Below are 16,550 nucleotides of genomic sequence, written 5' to 3'. Positions count from 1 at the left end.
TACAAATTGCCAAAATCAAAAGTAACGCAATCGACTCAAAGAAATGATTTATCAATGGACAAAAATTTAACCTGAATTTTTAGGAACTAGGCTTCCAGGGCGCTTTACGCCCATCTTAGGTTTTAACTTTTGAGTGTAGCTCTTTCATCGATTTTGACAAAGGCAAATTTTGTTAACGTCCATTTTTTCAATTCTTACCATCCATAAACCATCCCTGGAGTCATGTGAGGTCCCACAAAAATGTAGGCCCAATCAAATGCTGTCAAGTACAATAGACGGCAACAGAAAAATCGATCAACTGCACACAACGTCACAAGTGTCAAAAGTCAACTGCACACAACGTCACAAGTGTCAAAAGTAAAAAGAAAGACGACATTATTTCCAAGATTCTGCTGAGATTTTTCATTAGAAAATTACCGTTCATTGTTGCCTGTATTTCTTCGGATCTGGGGGTTTATCCACGATAAGCCCTTTCCAGAGCACTTCTCCAAATTTATCTTCTGAACTATTTAAACATCCTACTTTCAAATTACAAAGTTAAAGGGTTATGTACAATATCAGTTTTAACCCCGTTATTTAGTCAATAGAACGTTAAATGAAAAAGTGTAAAAACAGAAATAAAGAACACATAAAATTGCACTAATTTCACTGAAAGATAAGCATTTAGTCTTAAAATATCACTTTTATTCATAGTTTTGCCAGACACAAAATTTGAGTTGACACTTATGACGTATATACAGCTGTACAAAAAGTATACGTATTCTGTGTTGCCAACTATTGTACTTGAAACCCTATTTGGGCCCAATCGGTTCAGCCGTTTTGACGTTTATCGGTTATAAACAAACAGACAAGCAAAATATTTAGATAGATGAGTTTCGTTAAACCATTAACTGAACCTATACAAATATATGTTTATTTGTGGTATTTGGTCAATATGGTTGTAGGTATAAAAAGTGGTAAATATAAATACATAAGTATCTATAAATGGTCTGATTCAATTATACATAAGACCTACTTATATCTGATACAAATACAGGCGGAGTGTTCCAAACAAAACGTGAAGACAGACACATCTTTATCTTTGCCTAAAATTAAATCTTTTGTGAATATGTTTTTTAGAGAATTACTTTAAGTACTTGGGAGTATGACATTAACCCTATAACGACTAGGGTAGGGATGGTTTCTGCACCCCCTCCCCGTTTTTTTCGTTACAACTTAGAAACGGCTTACGGTAGAACGCTAACACTTTTTTCAGCTTCTATAGTTGTTAATATATTTTGCCAACATTTATTTTGTATGCAGTGGAATGTAACATTTAATATTTTTTAAGTATTATACTCTATATGTTTATTGGTACTTCCTGTATCTATTTATCGTTGTATGTATATATATTTGTATATGTAAATATCTATCTATCTATATTCTATAAAGTATTAAGCCGGTTATGGATTTCCTGAACAGAAACACAATAATATTTATCCTGCCATTCCATTCAATATGTAGATGTACAGTGTATAATACACCATGTACGGAATTAGTTGTAAACTGTACACAACCTGGATAGTGGATATACACCATCATGTACGAAATTTTCTGTACAATGTACACTCCCTGAATATACACCATGTACAGTATTATCTGTAAACTGTACACTCCCTGAAAGACACCATGTGCGGTATTATCTGTACACTGTATACTCCCTGGTAGAATATACAACATGGACGGTTTTATTTGTACATTCTCTGTATCTAAACCATGTACAGTTTTATCTGTACCCTCGCTAGTAAGCCGGACATTGTAGTTAAAAGTATGAAATTTGTTAAGCTAATACAGGGATACCCACAAAGGATGAAACTTCGGAGACGACTGTTCATAATTTATACTGTCTAGGAATATACTGTCTAGGAATATACTGTCTAGGAATATACTGTCTAGGAATATACTGTCTAGGAAGCTCAAATTTTCTGACTAACCCATTTTGCACATTACTTAAGGCTAAAAGCTGAGCTTTTATACATACTGCTGAGTCATTAGGCATACTGCCCAAATGCCTTATTTTACCTAAACCAGACTAAATCTATATTTAGACCTACTCACCGTCATTGGATTTCAACATTTTATAGCTCTTTGGAAAGCCTAAAACAAAAGCAACCAGATTGCACAAATTTTGTGAGTATCCCGGTATATAATTTGAAAAAATCAAGATGATAATTAATTTTGTCTGAAATTTCGTGAATGCCCTGGCTTAAAGGGAAATAGTTTATCTATAAATGATTATGTTTTTATTTCCTTCATAACTTATTTACATATTGTAATGCATTCTCCTTTTTAACTTAATTATACAGAAGTATTCACACAAAATAAATAATTTAAATACGTGTTACCTCTTTTATTCATGCATCCTAGATACATAGAATATATGAAAATTCGCATTTTTTCAAAATATTTTTAAATGACCGGAGCTGAAAACTTTAGAATGGTGGATATCAGGATTAAGGCTTAAACCACTCTTTTCAAATAAAATTTCTTAATATCCAGTTTAAATATTGCTTGTTCTCCACATGAATTTAAACTCCAGAGAAGTTAACCGATCGGATATCTGGATATTTCATTCTAAAGTTTTCAGCTCAGTTTGTTTTATGATTTTTTATTGTTTAATTGGCAGTCATGTAAAATATGGGATTTTTTATTTCTTAATTACTCAGTGGCATTTAGAAAAGATATTTTTTCTCTTAGATATATTTTTAAGGTTTGAAAAAAATGTTGTATCTAAGAAATAGCAGTGTCTCGAAGGTATCAACAGTGTCTCGAAGGTATCAGCAGTGTCTCGAAGGCATCAGCAGTGTCTCGAAGGTAGCAGCAGTGTCTCGAAGGCATCAGCAGTGTCTCGAAGGTAGCAGCAGTTGTCTCGAAATATCGCAGTGTCTCGAAGGTAGCAGCAGTGTCTCAAAGTTAGCAGCAGTGTCTCGAAGGTATCAGCAGTGTCTCGAAGGTAGCAGCAGTGTCTCGAAGGTATCAGCAGTGTCTCGAAAATAGCAGCAGTGTCTCGAAGGTCTAGTTTTACAAAAATTTCATGAAAAAGGGATTTGTCAACTTAATTTTAAGGGACCCTACATTTTAGGAGGTGTATGTCCGATTCACAATCGTAACTTTAAAGTTGATCTTTGAATTCAATACATTGTTAATTTTTCAGTTACAGTTTGAAATATAAAAGTGACCTGCATTAGAAACAAAATAGGAAATTAATAAGATTTAATTGCTTTCTAATAAGAAAAACAACGATTTCTTCATTATCATGTCTCAAATAATAAAGAAAAGTGTACTGTTGTGAATTTGAATTAACTCTATTATTTCTTGAAACTAGATTCCTAAATAAAGTAGCTCTTAAACAATTTCGCAAACTAATTTGCCATTGATTTTAACGATAATTGTCTCTAATCCTATTGTTTAAAGGTGGTAGCTCCACCCAGGGATCACCTTGTATATCTGTATATATATCTAACCCCTTGGATACATCTTCCTACAGTTCAACATAGATACATCTACTATGCACTGTAAAATCCTCCCTTTTCTGGTAATATTTTGTAAACATTATTTTGTGCATTTTCATGATCTCTGGGATAAAAAGTTTTTAGTTCTCGATTAAAGTGACTGTTCCCTCGGTTATCAGTGACCCTCCATTTAAAAGAGGGGCATTCCCGATTTCCTCTAGATAGTTGTCTGCATAAAAGTCGCAAGTTATTTGGATTGTAAATTCAAAATAAGAAATTATCTATTTTAAAATAGAAAAGGAGGATATCTTCATCGTTCTTTCTCATAATATTGAATTTTGAGGGTATCATTGTGAATTAGACATGCCTCGTATTTAAATAAAAATGCACTTGCAATTACGAAGATGCAGTCCCTTTAAGAAAGTCCAATCTTGATTAAAAACTTTAACTATAAGATCTCTCTGTAACTAGGATAAAAACATTAAAAACGTTAACTACAAATGTTGGTATAAAAACTCCTACTTCCCCTTCTTAAAATTTCAAACTTTGTTATTTGCTGCAACAGAAAAATCCTAGAAAAACTTGTTGACAGAAACTGAACATGATAATTTCGTTATAAAATACATTTATATTTTGCTTCCTTAACACTTACTTCTAACTCAGTAAGGGCAGTAAATAAACTAAAATTAACGATTCAGCCAGGACTAACCAGAGTGAGGGGCGTTCGGTTTCTTCTATTTAAAGTCATATGCGTTTTGGTCTGTAATTAAACAATGTATAAATCTACGGATTTCTTTGATTAATACTTTTCATTCAAAAAGTATATGCCAGCAAAAAATTATATAAGAAAAAAGGCAAAAAAATTATGTTTATTAGGTCAAATTGTGATTGAAAGTCACAGCTTTCTGGAATATTGACAGAACCTTTAAATCCACGTGCATTGTAATCACGTTAAACTAAAGTAAAATGCACGTTAGATTTAAATCATATATGTTTTTAATCATAACTCATATTGTTAAAGTGCTATTGAGAAAGCAAAACTGTTCTGAATTAGTTTTTTTCAGACTTTTACATAAATCAAAACTGTAGAGCTAAGAGTCCCCCACTGATGTAATATTTCTTGAATTTGAAGATTTAAATGACTGCAATTTTATGTTGCATATTGCGCCAAGATCGCTTTGATATATTTAATATTACTACTTGACAATTTGAGTAGCCCCAAATACGAAGATTTTAAAGCTGTAAAAGGCTTATTTCTAATTTCAATTTTTACAAAGAATTCTACAAAATTCCAGCTGATTTTCAAATTTAAATGAAAGAAAAAATTACACTTAAAAATATTTAAATCTTGTGTGCTTTAATATAACTCCTCTTATCAAAGAACTATTGAGAAGATTACAAATGTATAGAATTTCTAATATGAAACCGGATAAAGGAATTGAGTCTTTGCCACACACTCAAATATTCTAATACATATATTTTTGAAGCCTGGTGGTGTAAACTTTTGATATTTCAAACTTAGATTATGTTTATCTAACAGAATTAATAGTATGCAATATCCAAGGTCTACGACTTTGAGTTGCAAAGATATAGGGATTAGAAAATTTGATATTGTGGCAAGAACTCAGTTCCTTTGCATTCTCATACTAAAAATTAGAAAATTTGATATTGTGGCAAGAACTCAGTTACTTTGCATTCGCATACTTGAATGAGCGTAAAATCATTAATAGAGGAGCTATGAGGTAACAAAGTCATGACATGAAAGTAATTTTTTCTGACTAATGTTTGCAGTGATATCATGATATGCGCGCTGTGCGGTTTTCGAAGAAAGTTTTTGAATAATTCTATTTTTATTTTAAAATAATTTCTAGGTTTCCTGTCTTCTCATGGTAGATGGAAAGGCTGATCTACAAAGTACACAAAAGGTTAGAACTCATGGCTCTAAATTGGAATTAAATGAGGAAACTTTTTTATTTCAGACAAAGAAGCTTAAAATATATTGTAACACAAGTACAAATGGGCTTTAGTCCTTTATTAATGTGTATATTATAGTTTGTTTATTTTTAATGTTTTCTATGCTTACACTATGTCAAGCTTTTACCCTGACAACAAATATATGCATCAAAAAAAATCTAAAAACTATTCAAAATGAACGCGTTGTAACGATCGCTTTTGGGATCGTTTTTTGGGATCGAATTGTTCCTGTTTTTTACTTTGTAAACTTTGGTTCATTTCAAGTATACCGGTCCAAATTTGAAGCAGCTAGAGCAAGCAGTACAGTACACATACAGCCTATACAAGGCAAAACGGGACGGTACACCAACTGAACCATCTCCTTCTAGTAAAATTAATTTGTATGTACAGTTTTTAAATCCAGGGATTTTGATAAAAAGTTTTTAAAAACAAAACAAACAATGAACTTTCTACAGCAAAAAAGGCAACAAAAATCTGAATCATCTTTATCTGGGATGTGATGAAAAGCGAAGTCAAACCTTACAGAAATCCAACGTACGTAACCGCTACGTATAGTAACAAGGCGTATTTTCCGGGAGAACATTTTTTATATTTTTGAGAAATTAAATAATTAATCAGTGTAAAGTAGATATAATTTTCAAAAAATCCTTTTATTTAAATGATAAAACGGAATTTATGAAATTATATTAGCATTACTGGAGAACTTTTTTATACTTTTAAGAAATTTTTTTTCTAAAAATAAAACTGTAGATAGAATTTTTATAAAATATTTTTTTTAAATAGTAACATGCAATTTTATGTATAACCATATAATCATTCATTTATGTTGTCAGAACATAATGAAATCTGGGGGACCTCAAACACAAAAGAGAGCAGTACAAATGTACATATTAAACTATTTTGCTCCTTTAATGTCTAGGGTATGTTAAAAAAAATAGAAATTATGATAATGATATGATAAGCTACAATGTTTTACAAAAACGTTTAATTTCTCAAAAATATAAAAAATATTCTCCCGGAAAATACGCCTTGTTTCTATACGTTGGATTTCTATAAGGTTGGACTTCATGAAAAGCCTTTAAACAAAGAGATTATTGCTAGTATTTAAACTTATTAATTCTAACCGTAGCTTAACTGAACATAATTTAAAATGTCTTTTTTAGGATGTTTTGACGAATACACTTCAAGACAACTTTAATCCAAGCCCTAAGGAAATCCATCAAGTTATTTCTGAAAAATAAGTCAATATTGAATCTTTTTAATATATGCTTCTTTTTAGCGTTGAACAGAATTATACCTCCTAAGGTATTAAACTGTACAAAGTTCTGAAGTGTTCTTTAATTTTAAGTTTTAAAGTTGTATTAGGCCTTTTAGCTTTGGCATTTGTTCCAAGGAGTCATAAATAAGTTATTAAAACAAGGAAACTGTTTGAAATGATAAAAATAAAAAAAAATTTTGAACAGTTGTCTCCTACGGTTAATTTATTTTGGGTCAACCCCACACTGTAAATTGAAAACATAAATCAAATCAGCGTTGCCCAGGTCACTCACTGCAGTTACTCTTGCTGTTTACCCGTGCTTGGTCTAAAATCACGATTTTAGCCAATTTTCTTTATAAAAGTCGACCCACTCAACCTAGAATCTAAAAGCTAAGAATATTCCTGTGGTTACCCCGAGTTCCCGTTTTGAAGGAAATCGATAAAGAAAGGGGTTTATGAGTTATCATCGGACATGAAAACAAACAAACCAAAATCAAATATACAGAGATTACTACTTTATATATATAAACTAATGATTGTTCGCGTGCCATTTTTATACACCAGAACCAGATAAATTGGCTTTGCCTGACATCCCTCGACAAACTTGAAAGAAGAAAGTTGTTTTCCGAAACGTTGATTGTTAAAGTCGTAGATCTTCGTACTTGATGGTAATCTTCCAGGAGGGAAGAACATCTGAACCTGATGGTAGGGCACTGGTTAAAAAGATTCTGGTTAAACATGGAAGCACGTTCCAGCCAGCACTTCAGGCATTCTTTAACAAGAAGCAGCAGCAGCAGCAGCAGGTGGACAGTCTTAATCAGAGATCAGATAATGCTTACACCAGAGTAAGTGGCCATAATAAAACCGGGGCCTGTTATAGAGAATGCTTTCAGGATAAAACATTTTTTTAAACATAGCTTTTTGGTGTGAAGGATGGGATTTAGTTTAGGAAAACAAAGGAAATTCTTCGAGAACATGATGCCACCTGAAATTTCCTATACTATTTGGATTAATTTCCGATAATTTCCCGAGACTGAATTCCTGGAAATTCCAAAGAAATTTTTAGAATCTGAGGCCGAATTTTCGAAAAAAATTTTAGGGCACACATATTTGAGAGTTTTTAATTTAAAATACACTTTTTAACCCTTTTTTATAAATGTTTTTGGACTTTTTGTAATTTCTATATTTAATACTTTTTTTCAAGTGAGCATCAAAGAATAGTAAAAATCGACCCTCCCTGGTCCCCCCCCCCCTTAACTTGCAATCAATTAAGAATATTTTTGAAAACATGTTGACAATTATATTTTCAGGTTCCTCATTACAGTTCTAGTGACGAGGATTTATTTGACAAGGTTAATAATTATTTTTTGATTAAATCTCATTTTCTTTCCATTAAATAAAATAGAAAATAAACAAAAAACACTTTTTATAATTTTAAAAATAAAATTGCCGTTGCCCGTGGAATTTAATAAAAATTACGAATTTTACAGCTATGAATGAATCCAGAGAAGTTATTAAAGATAAAAAAACTGTTTTAGATAAAACAAATTTATCTTTCTTTTAATACGATATTTAATTTTATATTGTGGATTTGTATGTAAAAAAAGAAATGATTAGCATTATATTTATACCTTTCTACTTTCCTCTATAAACGGCCATTCATGTTTCTAATGTAATTGTTTTTAATTTGGAGTAATGATGACATTATATTATTAGCATGATTGGAGTAATGATGACATTATATTATTAGCATGATTGAAGTGATGATGACATTATATTATTAGCATGATTGGAGTAATGATGACATTATATTATAAGCATGATTGGAGTAATGATGACATCATATTATTAGCATGACTGGAGTAATGATGACATTATATTATTAACATGATTGGAGTAATGATGGCATTATAGTATTAGCTTGATTGGAGTAATGATGGCATTATATTATTAGCATAACTGGAGTAATGATGAAATTATATTATTAGCATGATTGGAGTAATGATGACATTATATTATTAGCATGATTGGAGTAATGTTGACATTATAGTATTAGCATGATTGAAGTAATGTTGACATTATAGTATTAGCATGATTGGAGTAATGTTGACATTATATTATTAGCATGATTGGAGTAATAATGACATTATATTATTAGTATGATTGGAGTAATGATGAAATTATATTATTAGCATGATTGGAGTAATGATGACATTATATTATTAGCATGATTGGAGTAATGATGATTATGGAAATGTGAAGAATGATCTTGAGACTTCAGGCTCATATAATGACGGGTAAGCCACTCCAATCCATAAATGAACATTAACAAAAAACGTCTTAAATGCTAATTTAAATAAATGATTTTTTTCAGTGAATTTTTGAAATTTTCTGCAAACATTTTATTTAATTCTGGAATTAACAAGACAATGATTTCATTTCTTACTTTAGCAGCGTTTAAATCCTAACTGAATAATTGTTTCTAGTTATCATCAGACCCGTGTGCCCTACTATGGTTCTCTGTATCCCTCCTACGGAGGTGTCGGAGGTATTGGAGATATCGGAGGTATTGGAGGTGTCGGAGGTATTGGAGGTATCGGAGGGGGTGGAGGATATAGAGGAGGATATGGATACCATGGATATTACGGATACTCCGATGGGGGATACGGAGGTTATCCATACTCTTACTACGGGGTTTTACCTTTAAACGGAGGTGAGTTAATTGACATAATTTAAAAACTTTTTTTAATAAATTTAACTGTGATTTATTCTAGGAGTATATGGTGGTCTAGGAGGTGGTATTGGAGGAATTGGAGGTGGACTTGGGGGAATCGGAGGAGGAATTGGGGGAATTGGAGTTGGTATTGGAGGTATAGGAGGTGGTCTTGGAGGTATAGGAGGTGGTCTTAGTAACAACCAGAAATGTATCCAAGGATAAGATTACTGTTTGAATACTTGTTTACGTCTGTACAGTAACAACCAGAAATGTATCCAAGGATAAGAATCGGAGGAGGAATTGGGGGAATTGGAGTTGGTATTGGAGGTATAGGAGGTGGTCTTGGAGGTATAGGAGGTGGTCTTGGAGGTATAGGAGGTGGTCTCGGTGGTATCGGAGGTTATGGTCTGGGAGGGATCGGAGGTGCTGGTTATGGAGGTCTGGGGGGAGTAGGGTTAGGAGGATTGGGAGGCATCGGAGGCATTTCAGGAAGTGTCCCAGGAATTCAAATAGGCATTGGTGGTCTTGGAGGTCTAGGAGGCCTAGGAGGGCTTGGAGGTCTTGGTTCAGTAGGAGGGATTGGTGGATTAGGAGGTATCGGAGGAATTGGAGGCGGACTTTATCCATCACTTGGATATGGAGCATACAGGTATTAAAATAAACAAACAAACATATCTTTGACTGTCAACAATTCATAATAAAGCAATTGTTAACATTTGTCTGTTTTAAAAAATTTTATTTCGTCAAAAAAACAAATATTTAGTTTATAAATTCACATCTTAAACATATCTCGTATTTTATTTCATATTCTTATCAAAAATAAATTTTTTGATAATTCAGAAATAATATTAGATTTTAATTCTTAATTTTTTCTATTACAAATATTAACACAAAATTTGTATTAGCTTTGAAAAACAAAGTATTTTAGAATTTAGAGTTTTTGATCCCCATAGAATATAATATAATAGCTCTCTACTCTCTACTCTCTCTACTCTCTACTCTCTACTCTCTACTCTCTACTCTCTACTCTCTACTCTCTTACTCTCTACTCTCTACTCTCTACTCTCTACTCACTACTCTCTACTCTCTACCCTCTACTCTCTACTCTCTACTCTTTACTCTCCAATCTCTACTCTCTACTCTCCACTCTCTACTCTCTACTCTCTACTCTCTAACTATTTATTTATGTTAAGGAGAAATGGACAAAAGAAGAATATAAACAAACGAAATGATAACACTGAACCTATACTGACGGCTGAGTACAAAAACACTCAAGCATAAGGATTCATAAACAATCATAGTATTTATTTTCATGCTTGATCACCATATCTTAAAAATACTTACAATGTTTATATTACTATTATGTGAATTGCCAGTTTACAAAGCTACAGTGAAACCCATAAAAATGTGTATCATTAAACAAAGCAATTGTGCAGTACACACAGACCCATTTTGATGGGTAACATTGTATACAAAATTATGAAAATTGAATATCTAATTGGCACTTTTTAACTGCAGTCAGAGCAATACAAAATTAGAAGTATACAGCCTAGATGAAATTGGCACAGTTACAGTACCATTAGACATTGATAGCATTAATTACCATTTACAGTGCACATTATGAACACAAAACGTTGCTGAGAAAATTTTAAGATGCACTTTTTTTTGTTACGTATTCATATTTGATATTTTATCTATTTTTTGTTGTTAGTATTTTTAATTAAACAATCTTTTTTTATTATGGTTTCCTACAGTTGAATTTGTATTGAGAATTTAAAATTAAATCTAAATAAAACACACTTATTAAACTTATTTCTCAAGGATAAATATATAATGCTATTTACAAATTTTAAAAATACTTCAGTTAAGAATTCAACACAATAATCTTTTATTTTTGATTATTTCGTTAACGAACGGAAAGGACCTACAAGGTTAACGAACAGAAAGGACCTACAAGGTTAACGAACAGAAAGGACCTACAAGGTTAACGAACAGAAAGGACCTAAAAGGTTAACGAACAGAAAGGACCTACAAGGTTAACGAACAGAAAGGACCTACAAGGTTGTCGACAAAGATGAGATTTCAGTCATGACAACATGGAATTTAATCCGTTTTTGTTCTTATATATAAAGGGAAAGCGTAATTTCAAGTGACCCTTAATCCTAAGATATCAATGCCCGATTTACAACGGTACCCTAGAAATTTTAATCTGATCAAAAATCTGAAGATACCCGCGTTTTATTGACGCAAAATGTGTTTATTTCTGTGAACTTCTCCATTGCTTCTTAATAAAATGTGCAAGTCACTTACGCAGAGAAATCGCAAATAAAAATAAACAGTTTAAAGAAACAAAAACATTACATTACTCAGGAACCCCTTGACCGATTTGCCTCAAATTTTTATTGGGGAACTCGGGAGAAAGCCACGGGAATGTTCTTAGTTTATTTGAGATTCTAAATTAAGTGGTTCAACTATAATCGGGTAGAATGTTTGTTCAATTGAAATTACGCTTACAGTCCCCCTAAGGTTTCCTGCCCCTGTAAACTTTTTTTTCTTTTCCTAAATTCTCATTAAAGTCTCATCTATTATGGGAATCCCTGCATGGTTCCTGTGAAAAAAAAACTGTAAATGTGAAAGTGCTCCAATAAGGTTTGTTAGATGAAAGTTTTAAATCTTCTAGAGTGTATCCAAGGATAAGATTACTGTTTGAATACTTGTTTACGTCTGTACAGTAACAACCAGAAATGTATCCAAGGATAAGATTACTGTTTGAATACCTGTTTACGTCTGTACAGTAACAACCAGAAATGTATCCAAGGATAAGATTACTGTTTGAATACTTGTTTACGTCTGTACAGTAACAACCAGAAATGTATAAAAGCATAAGATTACTGTTTGTATACTTGTTTACGTCTGTACAGTAACAACCAGAAATCAATGGAATAGGAAGACGATCAGATAGCAATACTTAAGTGTATTTGATGTTATAACAAAGAAAATAGTTTTACTTGCCAATCATGAAGCCACTTATTTGTTGAAATGGATCTGTTTACACTGCACAATTAAAGTGTCTTTCTTTTTCCAAATAATATTTCATGTTCCATCTTTTTTTTCGTTTTTTATCTGAACGATCGTTCAGTAAAATCGTTAATTAAATAAATTGATTCGTTCAAAAGGGCAACACAAGATTGAAAACTATATATTTTTCAAATGTTTTTTCGAAAAAATTGTTCCTTCATTAAAAACTATGGTTTTAAAAAGTTTGGTTCCAAAAAATCGTTTGTTCAGAAAAAAAATATATTCTGAAAAATTCGTTCTTTTAGTAGAAAATGATCGTTATTTTAGTTCGTTTGATCGATACTAAATCGTTCGTTTAAAAAAACTATTGTTTTTTCTTTTCTCTAAACGATCCAAAACATTCGTCCATCATTCGTTTTTTTTGACACCTTCGTTTGCTAAAAATGTTGTTCTTTTACAAAACGATACCAATCACTAGAAATGGGTCCCTGAACTGTAATATATACCCGCCCTGAAATAAGTCCCAATACTCCAATATTTACCTGGAAATTGGTGACAAGGGAACTAGAATTGACGCCAACTTTCTGCAAACTTTTTAACCAAAAAGAAAATGTTCAACAAAACAATGAAATCTGGAAATTACAGTTGTTGCTGATAATCATTTATTTCTTATTCATAAATATTAATAATTAATATTAAACTCACTTTTACTCTGAGTTTATTTGCATGTCTGTTTTTAATGGATGCTTTTGTATCCATCAGATTAAACCTTTAGACCTAATTGCTAGTGCATACGTTTTTTTTAAAACCTAATTTGACCCAAAGAGAGGGATTATGGCTAAAAAAAGTTTTTAAAAATTGGTTCTCTTAAAAACCTCAGATTTGTCCAAATGTTGGAAATCTGTCAAAGAAACAAGAAAATCCTCGACATTTTTATATTATAAAATGTAAGAAGTAGAAATATTCGATTTTATCGATCATTCTCCTAGCGTGTTTTCTAAAAAGTTAAGGACTGTAAGAACAGTTTCTTGCTACCCTCCATGCAAAGATGGCCTTGTCCGATGAACAACGGCACATTTAAAAGTTTTGTCTGATCAAGTATGAATTAGATTTGCTAAACTGAAGAATTTAATTGACTTGCGCATTTCTACTGCAGGAAAACTGTAAATCTGAATTTCCCAGAATAAAACATTTTTAAACCAAGAAAAACGACAACATCTTTCACATTATTAATCAGATAAAGGTTTCAAGTGTTCAGGTGTGAATCGGGCATTGACATTGCACGGAGGGGCACTTGAAATTACGATTACACTAATATACAAGAATTGTTTCTAGCTTGATAAACAAATGTAAATCTCATCCTAATATATATTCTAGGTGAGAAAGGTAATTAATTCTATCTGTAGCTTACAATAAACCTTAGGATTATATAGCAATTTTAAAGGGGGGGGGCCTGCTACAACTTTAGACAAAAGAGCCAAATACTGATATACTTTATATTGACAATGAGGTTAAACACACATAAAGGTTTAAATATCTTTGGAGCCTTTATCTACAATCATCTATCTTCTATATCATGTTTAACCCTTTACTTTAACCCAGTTAGATTCCCCCCCTCCATATGGTAAATTTTTTTGGAGTAGCACCCGCTAATTAGTTAGCATTATATCTATCTTTTGTTCCATGTAATTTGGAAAAATTGGCAAAGTTGTAACGCTATAATTATAATATCATTTTATCAAAATTAACCCCCCCCCCCTATCCCGTTTCTGATAAAACCCCAATATATCTCTTTAATTATCACATTTGATTGATGGATTGATTGTCCAAAGTTGGAAAGTTTGTATGTGTCTGCTGATTTGAAAAGTTTAGTTTGTGTTTGTGTTCCTATCAGAACACTCTTTTAAAGGTTTAAAAAGAAAATTTTTTAGGAAATATTTATCTTAATCAAAGTTCAAAGGGACTGTTTGTTTACGTCATTTTTATACGCATTCAGTAAATTTTTCTGAAGATGTGTTTAAAATGAATGTTTAGAAAACAAAGCTATATTTGAAAAATTCTCCCACGCACCTCTGACTCTTCAGTAAAAGTAAATTCAACCTAAAGGCTGACCGCGTCAACCTTATTGCACGGGCAAGTCCTTCTGAGTGTCTGCTTGATTTACCCAATGTCCGGGCGATACAGTACAAACTGGGACTGTAAAGGTTGACCCGGCTCGGAAATTCAAATGTACTACGCTGCCCGTGCTCCAGTCAAAAATCAATTTTTTGAATGAAGTTGCTAGGCTTATAACGCACAATTTCTGTGTTTCATTTTTTTAATCAAGACTTAAGGGACTGTAAAGGAAAAATAAAGGGGGTATAGGCTGAAACCTGAGATTCTCAGGAGTTGAACGATAAATATAAGACATCTATATGACGTTCTTTTCTCGAGAAATTGATATAAAACTGTGTCAAAGGAATTGAGTCTTTGCCACAAACTCAAATCTTCTATTCCCTATATCTTTTCAACCTGATGGTACAAACCTTTGATATTTTTAACTCAGATTATTTCATCCAACAGAATTCATAGTTTGAAATATCTAATAAAGACGACATTGGCCGGCTAAGATATAGGGGTTAGAAAATTAGAGTTTGTTACAAAGACTCAATTCCTTTATACGAAAATGTATATATATGCAATTTTGTATAAAAGTTGTAGTATTACACAGATAATATTCAACAAATACGCAAACAAAACTGAAAACGACGATATCCCACAGCCTCACAGGAGCCTGAGAATCTCAGGTTTGCTTCTATTATGTTTTTTTTATGTTGCATTTTTACTAGATATAATTGAAAATATTATTACATATTGTCCTTATTGTCGGTATTACGTCACCAGAACTTCAGTCAATGGCAGTGCAGTATACTGGTCACGTGATTTCCGTCTGTATCGATACTGCACTTCCATTGGCTGAAGTTCTAGTTACGTACTACGGACTATACGGACTATATTTAATTATATTATCAATTATATCTATTAAAAATGCAAAATAAAAATTTAAAAAATATAATAGGACCACAACTGAGATTCTCTGGCTCCTGTGGAATATCGTCGTTTTCAGATTTGTTGCGTATTTGCTGAATATGATCTGTTTAAACCTACTACTTTTAATACACAAAAGGGTGAATATATGAATTTTCGTATAAATTTGACACAGTTTTATATCAATTTCTCGAGACAGGAACAGCACATAGATGTTATATATGTATCTTTTAACGCCTGAGATTCTCAGGTTTCATCCTTTCATTTTTCCTTTGCAGTCCTTTTAAGTATAAACGTCGTCTTCATAGTTCAGAGATTTTTGGTTTTTTTTTATTTAAAGAATTTACTTTTGACTTTACAGGAAAGTTTAAAAAGAACTGCAAAATATACTTTGCAAATTTATGACTAATATTTTCGCTGACAAACTTTGCCACAAACTCAAATTTTCTTATCCCTATAACCTTTGTAACCTGATGGCTTAGATTATTTAGTCTAACATAATTCATCGTTTGAAATATCTAGGGTCTACGACATTGGGTTGCAATGATATTGGGATTAGAAAATCAGAATTTGTGGCATAGACTCACTAAAATCTAGACGCAGAGCCTTGACTTTTGGTTTTGCCTCACAAACTCACTAAACCCTAAACGGGCTGGGGGGGGGGGGCGTTCGACGCCCCCTCCCTCTAGTTTTCTTAGTCCTAGCATTCTCATTTTTGACACTACCACCGTGAAATTTTGTGACTTTTAATGAAAAGAAATATGAAGGATTTTTTTGTCAAAGTCTGGTCTTTGTAAAAAAAAAAATGGCAAATAGCCCGTAAAACAAATAATTCAGAAAGCATTTTAATAAATCTAGAGTGATTCAGAGGCGTCTTGTGTAAATTCTGTATTAAAATCCATTAATATATCCCCCCCTCTCCCTCTCTCTAAAAAACATACTCAGCGTTACTTCTTTAGATTGCCTAGATTTCACTACAATTAAAGTGGCTAAATAGAGATAGTTTTGAAATTCACATCAAATAAATCTTTTATTCAGATTAACAAATAAACGTAAATATTAAAAA

General features: G+C 32.1%; 1 protein-coding gene across 1 annotated transcript; it reads left to right on the top strand.

Moving 5' to 3' along the window:
* The first annotated feature begins 3,463 nt into the window (after positions 1–3,463).
* LOC111696989 (keratin, type I cytoskeletal 9) lies at positions 3,464–9,661 on the top strand. Its single transcript, XM_023466837.1, has 8 exons — positions 3,464–3,574; positions 5,363–5,416; positions 6,629–6,676; positions 7,404–7,568; positions 8,034–8,075; positions 8,950–9,020; positions 9,210–9,436; positions 9,498–9,661. Exons 1-8 carry the CDS (start codon positions 3,548–3,550, stop codon positions 9,659–9,661), a joined length of 798 nt encoding a protein of 265 aa, XP_023322605.1. The 5' UTR covers positions 3,464–3,547.
* Positions 9,662–16,550: the final 6,889 nt, after the last annotated feature.

Source organism: Eurytemora carolleeae, unplaced genomic scaffold, assembly GCF_000591075.1.
Source record: "Eurytemora carolleeae unplaced genomic scaffold, Eaff_2.0 scaffold35, whole genome shotgun sequence".
Taxonomy (NCBI): domain Eukaryota; kingdom Metazoa; phylum Arthropoda; class Copepoda; order Calanoida; family Temoridae; genus Eurytemora; species Eurytemora carolleeae.
The sequence above is the reverse complement of the archived record's forward strand: the minus strand, read 5'-3'. Positions and strand labels throughout refer to the sequence as shown.

What these genes read in the sequence shown, in the direction of transcription:
- LOC111696989 (XM_023466837.1), top strand. Translation starts at nt 3,548, where the DNA reads ATGCACTGTAAAATCCTCCCTTTTCTG. An exon ending in ATCTACAAAGTACACAAAAG is followed by an intron (nt 5,417 to 6,628) that starts GTTAGAACTCAT and finishes TGTCTTTTTTAG; the next exon opens with GATGTTTTGACGAATACACT. An exon ending in CAGATAATGCTTACACCAGA is followed by an intron (nt 7,569 to 8,033) that starts GTAAGTGGCCAT and finishes TTATATTTTCAG; the next exon opens with GTTCCTCATTACAGTTCTAG.